General features: G+C 41.1%; 3 protein-coding genes across 3 annotated transcripts; all 3 read right to left on the reverse strand.

Annotated features, from left to right (window-relative positions):
• Window positions 1-506: 506 nt before the first annotated feature.
• LOC100916737 (C-C motif chemokine 4-like) lies at window positions 507-2,518 on the reverse strand. The gene is made up of 3 exons (XM_003770434.4): window positions 2,201-2,518; window positions 1,503-1,617; window positions 507-1,091 (listed from the first exon to the last, which is right to left on the reverse strand). Exons 1-3 carry the CDS (start codon window positions 2,271-2,273, stop codon window positions 1,004-1,006), a joined length of 276 nt encoding a protein of 91 aa, XP_003770482.1. The 5' UTR covers window positions 2,274-2,518; the 3' UTR covers window positions 507-1,003.
• A 4,053-nt stretch (window positions 2,519-6,571) lies between these two features.
• On the reverse strand, window positions 6,572-8,465 carry LOC100917003 (C-C motif chemokine 4-like). Its single transcript, XM_031967574.1, has 3 exons — window positions 8,122-8,465; window positions 7,405-7,519; window positions 6,572-6,980 (listed from the first exon to the last, which is right to left on the reverse strand). The coding sequence occupies exons 1-3, from the start codon at window positions 8,267-8,269 to the stop codon at window positions 6,893-6,895; spliced, it is 351 nt and encodes a 116-aa protein (XP_031823434.1). The 5' UTR covers window positions 8,270-8,465; the 3' UTR covers window positions 6,572-6,892.
• Window positions 8,466-10,678: 2,213 nt separating this feature from the next.
• Window positions 10,679-12,488, reverse strand: LOC100917263 (C-C motif chemokine 4-like). The gene is made up of 3 exons (XM_003770436.4): window positions 12,202-12,488; window positions 11,512-11,626; window positions 10,679-11,087 (listed from the first exon to the last, which is right to left on the reverse strand). Exons 1-3 carry the CDS (start codon window positions 12,347-12,349, stop codon window positions 11,000-11,002), a joined length of 351 nt encoding a protein of 116 aa, XP_003770484.3. The 5' UTR covers window positions 12,350-12,488; the 3' UTR covers window positions 10,679-10,999.
• Between the last annotated feature and the right edge of the window lie 1,359 nt (window positions 12,489-13,847).

Here is a 13,847-nt window from a genome sequence, read left to right on the forward strand (position 1 = left end):
CATAGAGGATTTGAGGACTAGGTTAAGTTAGAATAATGTAAGCTAACAGGTAGAAGCAAAGTAGAAGAGATAACAGGGATAAGAAATAAGAGATATACACAAACATAACAATGATCAGGAGTAGAATTTATTAGGAAAAAAGTAGGGGTAGTAATCATTGATCTTAGAAAAAATCAATCATTAAAAAGATTCAATCAAGAGAGAAATCTATATTATGTGTCAGCCATATTAATATTGTTTTAGATTTTTGTGTACATATGTGTATATATATATATGTGTACATGTGTAAGTAGATATGTAGGTGTATGTATGTGTATGCACATATGTGTGCACATATGCATGTATACATATATATTATATGTACACATAATATCCATGTTTAATTGCAACCAGCTTGGGGGAGGTAAGGAGGAAGAAAGGGGGAAAAAAGGGATAAAGTAAAAATTAACAGAAAATAAAAGAAAACCTACAAGAAAGCAAAGAGTTACAAATACAATGTCTTTTATTATTATATTATTATATATGCTTTCTCCAAATGGAAATTTATTGTTTCACATTTTGAATACTGCCCAATGTTCTCCTGGGCAAATGACAATTAGTTGTTGTTGCATTTCTCTCATTTTTTCCTATTTTATTTCTTGTTTTACATTTCAAATAAATAAATAAATGAGAAAAAAGGGTATGGATTTGAAAAGTTTTATTCCAAAATTGTGCTGCAGGTATTCATGGAATCCAGCAGGTGACCCAAAAGATCCTAACAAAGAGAGGCCAGAAGGCTAATAGATTTTCCCATGGGGAACAGTTGACTTCCTGAAGTGCAAATAGCAAAAACAAATACCCAAAGTGGACACCAAATAAATTACATAAATTAAGTCTCATAGAGAAAAATGAATTAAAATAGGAGAGAATATCTCAGAAAGGCTGGAGAGAATGCATCTGACTGGGGAATTCATCAGTTTGATCCATTTTCCTTTATGATTCATTGTCCTTTCTCCCAGGCCCCTCAGTTTAGCTCCAGGTCTTCCACATAGTTCTGCACCCAGGCATCAGTGGGATTGGCGCACACCTGCCGGCCCCTTTTGGTCAGGAACCTGGGGAGGAAGAGGAAGAGAGATTAGCAATCATGGAAGAAGAGCTGTTTCCTTCTATTCCCTCTATGTCCAGCACTGACCACATCCTGCATATCTCTGCATGGCCTTAGGGGACAATCTTTACTTCTAGCAATATATCTGAGATCCAACTGAGTCATTCAGGTTCTTTCTAAAGACCTGTGCAGTGGGGAATCTCTAAGGAAGTTTCCTCTTGACATAAAAAACTTGTTGCATCAACTGATGCAACCCCACCTTGACCAGAGACCATGTGGGGGACTACTTTTCCTTGTCACCAAGAGTCACCTAGGTGACCTGGTTCATCTATTTGGCCAAGTAGCCCAATGACTTAATTTCCATTTTCTATCCTCTCTTCCTGTATCCCCTCAAGAACTTCCCTGGGTTGATACTCACACCACAGCTGGCTGGGAACACAGGCTGCTGGTCTCATAATAGTCTGTCACAAATTTTCTCTGGATCTGTTGGCTGACATAGGAGAAGCAGCAGGAGATGGGAGGGTCAGAGCCCACTGGAAAGAAAGGGGAAGCAGGTGATTAATGAGGTCATGATCACACATTACAATACTTAGCGGCTGACTCCATCCCAGGGAGACACTCTGTATTAGGAGCAATACCTCCCTACTATCCTCCAATACTAGGTGTGATTCTCACTGTGCCTAGAAGAGAATCAGAAGAGTGGCTCCCATGCTCACTGTGTACATTTTGGAAAAAAAAAAAAAACAATTTTTGTGGGAGCTAGAAAGGATCTCACAGGTCTACCCAGACAATTCCTGCCTTTGGTAAGAAAGCCACTTGCTAAAAATCACTTGAGTAATTAGTGGCAGAACCAGAATGAGAATTCAGCCAGACACAGAACTCAGTCTAGTGCCCTTTTTGCCCCCTCCCCCGTCCTATCTCCATCTAATATTGAACAAGAAAATACTGTCAAGGGCAGGTAAATACGTTGGAATCCAAAGCACATAAATCCTATCCTTCCCTTTCAGGACTCCTCCTTCTCAAGTTAGGATGATCCCTGAGGTTAGAGCAACGATCTATCCAGCCCATGACCTTCCCCTGGGCATAGCCACAAAGGGCAGGAGGAAGCTCACTTACTTGGTGCAGAAGATGCCAGAGAGCTGAAGGCCATGATCATGAGGATGGAGAGAGCAGCCACAGAGACCTTCATGATCCTGAGAGGAGAGAGGAGCTGGTGGATCAGGGCACAGGTTGAGAGATTCTGGAGATCTGTGCTTCTGGCTCATGCTTGGAGCCTCTTTTTATAGGGGCATCTGGGGGATCCCACAAAAAAGAATAGAACAGAAATGGAAATTCCGGTGGAGAAGTGATATCATGGTAGGAGATGGAAAGTAAAACTGAGCCACTGTGGGAGAAATAGGAGGGGGGGTGAAGAGGGAAGATGTCTGCATGTGTTGGGTAGCAAGGGTGCTAAGGGGGAAGTGGTGAACTTGTGATAGCTGCAGAAGCAGATGAAACCTATGCAAAAACAAATAAGAAAGAAAGGTTTGTTGACCAAAAATATGAAAGAATATTCAATCTGATCTTCATGCTGTTTTGATATCATAACTGCCTAGATTTTACCATTGTAGATTTAGAGTTAGAAGGATAATTCTGATTCAAAACTCTTATGTTCCAGCAAAAAAAAAAAAAAAAAAGTCTTGTTCCAGAGAGAAGTGACTTGTCCAAGATGACACTAGTAGTTAGAAAAAGATCCTGGATACATTTCCAGATATGCTGACTCCACATTTTTGTATTTACAGATAATGTCTGTAAACCAACATTAGTCCTTCAAGGGCACTCAGGGAAAATTCTGGTGAAAATGGTGATTTCGAACCAGTCAATGAAATGAGGATTCCATCCTTCTGTCTGCTTTGTTGCATTTGCTTTTAATTTGTATCACTTTGGCAGTTTAAGGATACACATTTTATATCACATAAAGGATATACAAGATTATGACACAAATTATCTCATATCATCTTCACAGTAACCTTATAAAGCAGGCAGAAATGATATTTTCATATCTCATCTTTTTAGGAGACTTGAGGTCTGAAATCAAGAAGATGACTCCTAATCTGATCAAGACTTATTAGTCGTGTGATCTTTTACCTCACAGGAGCCCCAGTCAACATTCTAATTAGATAATTTGAAAACTAATTGCTCTATATTTATCAATTTTTGCTGGATGGCTTCTTAAATTTTTAATAACCAGGAACTGATATGTTCAGGGCTCAACCTTTAGGACTTCTGACTTCAGGCAGGGTTTGACAAAATTAAATAGGACACTGTCATGGGAGAAGAGGCAACCCTAGGGAGGAGTGTACATATGAAACAATGACTAGAATTATGGGGCAGTTTTAAGTACATAATAATCATAGATATCAGTAGATGCAGTTTTATCCAGTAAAAATAGAATTTATGTTAAAGAAGAGAAAAGGTGTGGAGATGGAGATGGCAGTGGATATAATGGTACCCTTTAATGTGTTCAGAAATAGTAGGGTAGGACAGGCACCCTTCAATTGTCCCAAAATTTGTTTAAGATGCAGCTTTCCTATCCTGAACTGGAATCAGCAGATCTGGGACCAGATACAGCATCTGCCTCTCACTACTGGAGTCACCAAATGGGACAAGCCCTTTCTCTGAGCCCCAGTGTTTTTTCCTGCATAAGGAGGGTGTTGTCCAAGACAAATAATGGTCCTTCAAATTCTAAGTCTACACTCTTAAAACCCAGGCAGCTGTGATATCCAAGTTGTATGAAGATCATGCTGCTTACTCATTCAAATCAAAAGCCATCCTCACTCTCCTTTCTAATTGGTTTTGCACTTGCTTCATCATTCTCTGTTGCCTTGTCTAATTTATTACTTCCCCCACAGCACCCTTGTCACACCACCACACACACAATTTTCCTCTCTCTGTCCACTCTACTCTATCTTCCATGAGGAAACTACATTGAGGAGCAAAACGTCAGCTCTTGCACAACCTTACATTTCCTGGGGTCCTTTTTCAGTTTCCAACTTCCCCCATGACACATGCAGTTTCTTGTAATATATGACATGACATATTGGTCTAAGCTCAATTTTTCTCTGGCTGCTTTCCAGTCCCAACTGCCTGATTTCTTAGGGTTTGCTAAACATCCTAAATCCATGCTCACTTGCTTCTATTTATGAATAAAGTAACGAGAATCTGGAGAAGAACTAGCAAATGGGTGAAATATTTTCAATGAGAACAAATTCAAATGACTCCCTGCAATAAGTAATCTTTCCAGCAGAAGGCTGAAGATGGAGGGTGTTTCCCCTTTTGGTGGGATAGGTGAGATGATAGACGAGAAATACCACTTGAGACAGACATTTTGATCTATGATCATCACTTTCCTTTGATTATATACAGTTCTTCTATATCAAGACTTCTTTGAGGCAAATGACAGCAATGCAAAACTAAGAGAAAGAAAGGAAAGAACAATAATGAAAATTAAGAAGAGAAAAGGAATTTTAGAAGGGGAGACAAACAAGTAAGGGAGATGATTTACTATTGTGATAAACTCAACACATTCCTAAAAACACCAGCTGTATAGAGAAGAAGGTCACAGATTCATATACCCTCCTCTTTTCTGTTCTTCATGTGTTAAAATGTTTACATTTCTTGATGTTTTGTTATTCAGAATAAAAAATAATTAACTTATTAATAATATGTGAGAGTCATGGCAATTTGAGAGACACTCTGACAAAAATATTCATGTTACTTTCTTCTGATGAATGGTTGAGTTTTCAGAACCTTACCTTGACTTCAGTTAGACTTAGACTGCAATTATTTTCTAGGCTCAGGGCTTCCTATGCTGAGAGTCATGAGTCACTCTCCCTTTTTCATCCTCAGTGACCCACTACCTAAACTGAATCACATAGGACATAGAGAGATTCAAGGGGCTACAGAGATCCACAAGAGTTTTTCTTTAAAAGATAGAGAACCAAAGGTTCAGTGCTGCAGTAAAACTATAGCAACATCTTATTTAAATTTTTAGTAGAACACTGGAGCTCTGGGAGAGAAAGGAAAGAGAGGAGGGAAGAAGGTATCACTATACACTCCTGACCCAAGAAAAAAGAGAGAAGAGGAATCCAGCCTGAGCTTTAAGCATTCCCCCTTGTCTACAGAGAGAAAGAGAACTTCTTTTTCCTTGAATTTTAGACAGAAACAAGGCTCTCACTCACATGCAATTGAGTTCAGATTTTATGAGTACCCTGTCCTTTGTGTAGAAATCATTTGGTGCAATGACCCGCTCCCCTAGATAGCAAGTAATCCAACATATATTATATATGTTAAAGCCAATATATGTAAACATATTTGTACAATTATCTTGCTGCACAAGAAAGATCAGATCAAAAAGGAAAGAAAATGAATAAGAAAACAAAATGCAAATAAATAACAACAAAAATAATGAGAACATTGTGTTGTGATCCACTCAGTTCCCACAGTCCTCTCTCTGGGTGTAGATGGCTCTCTTCCTCACAAGATCATTGAAACTGGCCTCAGTCATCTCATTATTAGAAAGAGTCAGGTCCAGCAGAATTGACCATCATATAATAGTGTTGCAGTGTACAGTGATCTCCTGGTTTTGCTCATTTCACTTTGCCTCAGTTCTTTAAGTCCCTCAAGCCTCTCTGAAGTCTCCCTACTGATCATTTCTTATAGAGCAATAATATTCCATAACATTCATGTACCATAACTTATTCAGCCATTCTCCAATTGATGGGCATTTACTCAGTTTGTTTCTAGCCACTACAAAGAGGGCTGCCACAATCATTTTTACACATACAGGTCCTTTTACCTTCTTTACGATCTCTCTGGAAGATAAGCCCAGTAGAAACACTGCTGGGTCAAAGGGTATGCACAGTTCAATAATTTTTTGAGCATAGTTCCAGACTGACAGCTAGGAATCTTAAGAAGTTTTTCCTAATGTCAGGCCCAATTTAGATCCTAACAAATTTCACCCTTTGCCTTTGTTTCTATCCTAGAAAGCAATCATCTCAATTTTTCCAATACTTGAAAGCAGAAATCATGGCTCTTCTCTTTTCCCCACTGACTGTCCCTAGTTCCTTCAAATCATCCTCTTCTGATTCTAGGCACCTGACATCCTTGAGTGCCTGCCTTTGGACAATATCCAGCTATCCAATATTCTGCTGAAACTGTGGATACCAAAACAGATCACAAGACTCCCTGAGTGGTCTTATCAGATCAGAGCAGTAGCCATGTTGCTTCTCTGGTCCTGAAAGCTTATTTCCCAACAGGGCTCAATCTGGGATTTGAGGAGTCAACCTATTGACTTAAAGTAAGATGGCAGGTCATTCAACTCACAGCTATTACAGAACTCTGGTTGTCCAATGATGCTATCCAATCTTATGTATAAAGAGCAAAACCCCTTCACCTAACCCCCTCATCCCCAAAAGACATTGAAACTACACCAAAGAGATATGGTTTTGAAAACTTTTATTTTGAAATCTTCATACTATAGATGTTCATGGAACAGAGCAGGGGATCCAAAAGTGTCTCAGGAAGAGAGGCCAGGATGATAAAAGAGGATCCCACTGGGACCAGTTGTCTTCCAGAAATGGAACAATAGAACTAATAAATACCCAAAGTCACTATGAAATAAATTCCATACATTAAGTTTCACAGAGAAGAATGAATTATCACAGGGGACAAGGAAGGCTGAACTGTGGGGAGAATGCATCTGACTGGGGAATTCTTCAGCTTGGTTCATTTCCCACAAAGATTCCCTGTTTCAGGCCTCTGAGCCCCTCAGTTCAGCTCCAGATCTTCCACATAGCTCTGCACCCAGGCATCGGTGGGATTGGCGCACACCTGCCGGCCCCTTTTGGTCAGGAACCTGGGGAGGGAGGGGAGGAGAGATTAAAGATCATGAAAGAAGATGTGTTTCCTTCTGTTCCCTCCATGTCCAGCATTGACTGCTTCCTGCACATCTCTGCAGGGACAGAAGGGAAAATTCTCATCTCTAGAAATATCTGTCAGACCCTTCTGTGTCAATCCCATTTTCTCTAGAGACTTGTCCACCGGGGAGTGTCTCAGGAAGTCCCTTCTTGAAATAAAATTTCTGTTGCATCACCTGGATAAGTAGCTCCATGGAGAACCCAATTTTAGCCAGAGACAACCTGGGAGGCTACTTTTCCTTGTCATCAGGTGTCACCTGGGTGACCTGATTCATCTCTTTGACCAAATAACCCAATGGTCCCATTTCTTCTTTCCAACTTCTCCCTGTATCCCCTGGAGAATTTCAGTAGATAGATACTCACACCACAGCTGGCTGGGAACACAGGCTGCTGGTCTCATAATAGTCTGTCACAAATTTTCTCTGGATCTGTTGGCTGACATAGGAGAAGCAGCAGGAGGTGGGAGGGTCAGAGCCCACTGGAAAGAAAAGAAGGGAGGCAGGAAATTAGTGAGATCACATGTTCACACCTTCCCTTCCTTAGCTGTGGACTCCATCACAGGGACCCTCTCTGAACTAGGCACACAGAGGACGGGTAATCTCATGTCTCCCTTACCCCACTTCTCTCCAATACCCGGTATGATTCTCACTATGCCTGGAGCATAATCTGTAGAGCGGCTCCCATGCTCACTGTGTACATTTTGAACAAAACAAATAACAGTGTGGGAGCTAGAAAGAATCTCACAGGTCTGCCCAGACAATTCCTGTCTTTGGCAAGAAAGCTGCTTGCTAGGAACCATATGAGTAATTAGTGGCAGAGCCAGAATGAGAATTCAGCCAGACACAGAACTCAACCTAGTGCCCTTTTTTCTCCCTCTCCTATCTCCATCTAACATTTAACTACCAAATACTGTCAAGGGCATGTTAATACCTTGAAGTCCAAGGCACATAAATCCTACCCTTCCCTTTCAGGACTCCTCCTTCTCAAGTCAGGATGATCCCTGTGGTTAGAACAATGATCTAATCAGCTCATGACCTCCACCTGGGCACAGCCACAAAGGGCAGGGGGAAGCTCACTTACTTGGTGCAGAGGATGCCAGAGAACTGAAGGCCATGACCATGAGGATGGATAGGGCAGCCACAGAGACCTTCATGATCTTGAAAGGAGAGAGGAGCTGGTGGACCAGGGCACAGGTTGAGAGATTCTGGAGATCTGTTCTCTCTCTCATGCTTGGACTCTCTTTTTATAGGGGAATCTGGGGGATGCCAGAAAGAAAGAATAGAACAGAAATGGAAATTCCGGTGGAGAAATGGTATCATGGTAGGAGATGGAAAGTAAAACTGAGCCCAGGAAAGGCTGCTGTCAAAGCCTGAGGTTCTCACCCCGGGACAGTTTCATTGTGGGGGAAATAGGTGGGAAGGATGAAGAGGGAAGATGTCCGCATGTGGTGGGTGGCAAGGGTGCTAAGGGGGAAGTGGTGAACTTGTAATAGCAGCAGAGACATGAAACCTATGCAAAAACAAATAGGAAAGAGAGTTTTGTTGACCCAGAACATGAAAGAATATTCAATTTGACCTTTGTGCTGTTTTGATATCATAACTGCCTAGAGTTTACCATTGTAGATTTAGAATTAGAAGGATAATTCTGTTTCAACACTACTATGTTTCAGCAAAAAGTAATTTAAAAAACTCTTGTTCCAGAGAGAAGTGACTTGTCTAAGATCACACTAATAGTTAGAAACAGATGTTGGCTATCTTTCCAAATCTGCTGACTCCACGTCTTTGTATTGACTGACAATGCTCCATATGGAGAAGCCTACATCACTCCTTCAAGAGGGCACTCAGGGAGAATTTTTGTCAAAATGGGGATCACACGGCAGTCAATGAAACATTTCAGTCAATGTTGTGTAATGCTTCTTATTTGCATCAATTTGACAGTTTAAGGATATAAATTTTATATCACATAAAGGATACAAAAGATTATGACACTGATTATTTCATATCATTTTCCCAGTAACCTTATAAACAGGCAGAATTGGTCTTCTTATGTCTCATATATTTAGGAGACTTCATCTACAGTGAATAGAGATTTGAATTCAAGAAAACCTGAGTCCTAATCCCCTGAGACTTATTAGTTCTATGATCTTTTTCCACATATCACCCCCAGCCAGCATTCTAATCAGCTCATTTGTAGACTAGTTGCTCTATAATCATCAATTCTTGAAGGATGGCTTGTTCAAAATTTTATAACCGGGTAGTGTTATGTTCAGAACTGAACCTTAGGACTTCTGATATCAAAAAGAGTTTGACAAAATTTAATAGTAGAATGTCATGGGGGAGGAGATAATATCAAAGTGGATCTCTTGGGTGAAGGGTACATATGAAACAATGACTGGAATTATGGGGCAATTTTAAGCACAGAGCAATTATAGATATCAGCAGGTGTTATTTTATCGAATAAAAATAGAATTCATATTAAAGAAGAGAAAACAAGGTATGAGTGGAAGATGGAGATGGGTGTGAATATAACGGTACTCTTTAATGTGTTCAGAAGTGGTAGGGTGGGACAGGCAGCTCCTTCAATTGTCCTGAAATGTGTTTAAAATGAAACTTTCCTATGCTGAACTGGAGTCAGCAGATCTAGGACCAGAAACAGGATCTGCCTCTCATTATTGACTAAATGGAACAAGTCCTTTCTCTGGTCCCCAGTGTTTTTTCTTCCATAAGGAAGGTATTGCCCAAGACAACTAATGGCCCTTCAGGGCTTAAGTCCACATTCCTAAAACCCAGGCAGTTGTGATATCCAAGGTGTATGAAGATCATGCTGCTTACTCATTCAAATCAAAAGCTACCCTTACTCTCCTTCCTAACTGGTTTTGCACTTGCTTCATCATTCTCTGTTGCCTTCTCTAGTTTGTTTCTTCCCCCCACAGCATCCTTGTCACATCATCACACTCCCAATTCTCCTCTCTCTTTCCACTCCACTCTATCTCCCATGAGGAAACCACATTGAGGAGCCAAACCTCAGCCCTTGCAGAGCCTCACATTTTCTGGGCTTCTTTTCCAACTTCTATCATGACACATGCAGTTTCCTGTAGTATATGATGATGTAGTATATTGATTTAAGCTCAGTTTCTCTCTGGCTGCTTTCCAGACCCAACTGCCTGATTTCTTTGGGTTTACTAAACACCCTGCATCCATCTTTACTTGCTTCTGTTTCTGAAAGAAGTAACCAGAATCGGGAGAAGAACTAACAAATGAGTGAAATATTTTCAATGAGAACAATTTCAAATGACTCTCTCCCTGCAATAAGTAATCTTTCCAGCAGAAAGCTGAAGATGAAGGGTGTTTCCCCCTTTTGCTGGGTAGGTGATAAACGAGAAATACCACATGAGACAGACATTTTGACCTATGATCATCACTTTCCTTTGATTATACAATCCCTTATATAGGAAGACACCTTTGAAGACAACAAAGCAAAACTAAAGGATGACAGTGCATTCAACTCACAGAATTATTGTGGAACTTTGACTGTCCAATAATGCTACACGAATCTTACATGATAAGAATAGAACCCCTTTTTCTGAATCCTTTAACCCCAAATAACATTGAATCCACAGCAAAAAGATAAAGCCTTAAAAAGTTTTACTCTCAAATTTTTATTCTACAGATGTTCATGGAATCAAGCAAATGATCTCAGGATTCTAATTAATAGCACGTAAGGTGCCAAGAGAAGTCCCCATGGGGAACAGGTATATTCCAGAAATGGAACAATAGTACTAATAAATAACCAAAGGTGGCACCAAATAATTTACATAAATTCTCACAGAAAAGAATGAATTATAATGAGGGAGAGCATCTCAAAAAAACTGGACTTTGGGGAGAATGCATCTGACTGGGGAATTCTTCAGCTTGGTCCATTTCCCAGAAAGATCCCTTGTTTCAGGCCTCTGAGGCCCTCAGTTCAGCTCCAGGTCTTCCACATAGCTCTGCACCCAGGCATCAGTGGGATTGGCGCACACCTGCCGGCCCCTTTTTGTCAGGAACCTAGGGAGGGAGGAGAGGAGACATTAAGGATCATGGAAAAAGAAGTGTTTCTTTCTGTTCCCTCCATGTCCGGCATTGACTGCTTCCTGCACATCTCTGCAGGGACAGAAGGGAAAATTCTCATCTCTAGAAATATCTGTCAGACCCTTCTGAGTCAATCCCATTCTCTCTAGAGACTTATCCACTGGGGAGTGTCTCAGGAAGCCTCTTCTTGAAATAAAATTTCTGTTGCATCAGCTGGATAAGTGGCTCCATGGAGAACCCAACTTTAGCCAGAGACAACCTGGGGGGCTACTTTTCCTTGTCACCAGGTGTCACCTGGGTGCCCTGATTCATCTCTTTGACCAAATAGCCCAATGGTTCCTGTTCTTCTTTCCAATCTCTCCCTGTATCCCCTGCAGTATTTCAGTAGATAGATACTCACACCACAGCTGGCTGGGAACACAGGCTGCTGGTCTCATAATAGTCTGTCACAAATTTTCTCTGGATCTGTTGGCTGACATAGGAGAAGCAGCAGGAGGTGGGAGGGTCAGAGCCCACTGGAAAAAAAGGGGAGGCAGGAGATTAGTGAGGTCGCATGTTCACACTTTCCCTTCCTTAGATCCTGACTCCATTCCAGGGACCCTCTCTGTACTAGGCACACAGGGGATGGGTACTCTCATGTCTCCATTACCTTGCTTCCCTCCAGTACCAGGTATAATTCTCATTATGCCTGGAGCATAATCTGAAGAGTGGCTCCCATGCTCACTGTGTACATTTTGAAAAAAGTTGTATAGGAGCTAGAAAGGATCTCACAGGTCTGCCCAGACAATTCTGCCTTTGGTAACAAAGCCACTTGCTAGAAACCATATGAAAGCCATAATGAGGACTTAGACACAGAACTCAACCTAGTGCCCTTTTTACCCCCCTGACCTATCTTCATCTAACATTTATCAAGTAAATACTGTCAAGGGCAGGTAAATACCTTGAAGTCCAAGGCACATCAATCCTACCCTTCCCTTTCAGGACTCCTCCTTCTCAAGTTAGAATGATCCCTGTGGTTAGAGCAAGGATCTATCCAGCCCATGACCTCCCCCTGGGCACAGCCACAAAGGGTAGGAGGAAGCTCACTTACTTGGTGCAGAGGATACCAAAGAGCTGAAGGCCATGACCATGAGGATGGAGAGGGCAGCCACAGAGACCTTCATGATCCTGAGAGGAGAGAGGAGCCGGTGGATCAGGGCACAGGGTGAAAGATTCTGGAGATCTGTTCTCTCTCTCATGCTTGGACTCTCTTTTTATAGGGGCATCTGGGGGATCCCAGAAAGAAAGCATAGAACAGAAATGGAAATTCCGGTGGAGAAGTGATGTCATGGTAGGAGATGGAAAGTAAAACTGAGCCCAGAAATTCTAAGGCTGCTGTCAAAGCCTGAGGTTCTCACCCCAGGACAGGTTCACTGTGGGGGAAATGGGGGGAGGGAGGATGAAGAGAAAAGGTGTCCGCATGTGGTGGGTAGCAAGGGTGCTAAGGGGGAAGTGGTGAACTTGTGATAGCTGCAGAGCCAGATGAAACCTGTGCAAAAACAAATAGGAAAGAGATGTTTGCTGACCAAGAATATGAAAGAATATTCAATCTGATCTTCATGCTGTTTTAATATCAAAACTGCCTAGATTTTACCATTGTAGATTTAGAGTTAGAAGGATAATTCTGTTTCAGCAGTTATGCTCCAGAAAAATGTAATTTTTAAAGACCAACAAAAACTTCTGTTTAAGAAAGAAGTGACTTGTCCGAGATCACACTAGTGATTAGAAACAGATTCTGGATGTATTTCCAGATCTCCTGACTCCATATCTTTGTATTGACAGACCATGGTCCATATGGAGAAACCTACATTATTCTTTTAAGAACACTCAGGAGAATTTTTGTGGAAATGGGGATCACAAGCCAGTCAATTAAATGAGGATTCTAACTCTCTGTCTGCTTTGTTGTGTGATGCTTCTAATTTGCATCAATTTGACAGTTTAAGGATACAAAAGATTATGACACTGATTATCTCATATCATCTTCACAGTAACCTTACAAAGCAGGTAGAAATGATATTCTTATGTGTCATCTATTTAGGAGACTTGACCTAGAGTGGACAGAGAATTGAACTCAAGAACATGAGTCCTGATCCCATGACACTTATTAACTCTGTGATCTTTCACCTCATATTGCCTCCAGTCAACATTTTAATTAGATCATTTGTAAACTAGTTGTTCTATATTATCAATTCTTGCTGGATAGCTCGTCCAATTTTAATAACCAGGAACTGATATGTTCAGGACTCAATCTTAGGACTTTTGATTTCAGAGAGGGTTTGAGAAAATTAAAGACTATCCTGTCGTGGGAAAAGAGGCAATAATAGAGTGAATCTCTGGGGAGGTGGGTACATATGAAACAATGACTAGAATTATGGGGCAGTTTTAATAATGAACATAGATATGACCAGAGACTGATTTATCCAATAAAAATAGAACTCATGTTAAAGAAGAGAAAATAATTTGTGAGTGGAAAATGGAGATGGGTATGGAGATAATGGTACTCTTTAACCGGTTCAGAAGTTGTAGGGTGGGATAGGACTCGCCTCTCACTACTGGAATTAACAAATGACTTGTAGGGTGAGGCAGAACTTGCCTCTGTAGTCACCAAATGGAACAAGCCCTTTCTCTGAGCCCCAGTGTTTTTTCTTGCATAAGGAGGGTGTTGTCCAAGACAACTAATGGTCCTTCAAGTCCTAA

This window comes from Sarcophilus harrisii, chromosome 4 (genome assembly GCF_902635505.1).
Source record: "Sarcophilus harrisii chromosome 4, mSarHar1.11, whole genome shotgun sequence".
Classification (NCBI taxonomy): Eukaryota; Metazoa; Chordata; class Mammalia; order Dasyuromorphia; family Dasyuridae; genus Sarcophilus; species Sarcophilus harrisii.

What these genes read in the sequence shown, in the direction of transcription:
- LOC100917003 (XM_031967574.1), bottom strand. Translation starts at nt 8,269, where the DNA reads ATGAGAGAGAGAACAGATCTCCAGAATCTCTCAACCTGTGCCCTGGTC. An exon ending in TCTGGCATCCTCTGCACCAA is followed by an intron (nt 7,520 to 8,121) that starts GTAAGTGAGCTT and finishes TTTTCTTTCCAG; the next exon opens with TGGGCTCTGACCCTCCCACC. An exon ending in TGTTCCCAGCCAGCTGTGGT is followed by an intron (nt 6,981 to 7,404) that starts GTGAGTATCTAT and finishes CTCCCTCCCCAG; the next exon opens with GTTCCTGACCAAAAGGGGCC.
- LOC100917263 (XM_003770436.4), bottom strand. Translation starts at nt 12,349, where the DNA reads ATGAGAGAGAGAACAGATCTCCAGAATCTTTCACCCTGTGCCCTGATC. An exon ending in TTTGGTATCCTCTGCACCAA is followed by an intron (nt 11,627 to 12,201) that starts GTAAGTGAGCTT and finishes CTTTTTTTCCAG; the next exon opens with TGGGCTCTGACCCTCCCACC. An exon ending in TGTTCCCAGCCAGCTGTGGT is followed by an intron (nt 11,088 to 11,511) that starts GTGAGTATCTAT and finishes CTCCCTCCCTAG; the next exon opens with GTTCCTGACAAAAAGGGGCC.
- LOC100916737 (XM_003770434.4), bottom strand. Translation starts at nt 2,273, where the DNA reads ATGAAGGTCTCTGTGGCTGCTCTCTCCATCCTCATGATCATGGCCTTC. An exon ending in TCTGGCATCTTCTGCACCAA is followed by an intron (nt 1,618 to 2,200) that starts GTAAGTGAGCTT and finishes CTTTCTTTCCAG; the next exon opens with TGGGCTCTGACCCTCCCATC. An exon ending in TGTTCCCAGCCAGCTGTGGT is followed by an intron (nt 1,092 to 1,502) that starts GTGAGTATCAAC and finishes CTTCCTCCCCAG; the next exon opens with GTTCCTGACCAAAAGGGGCC.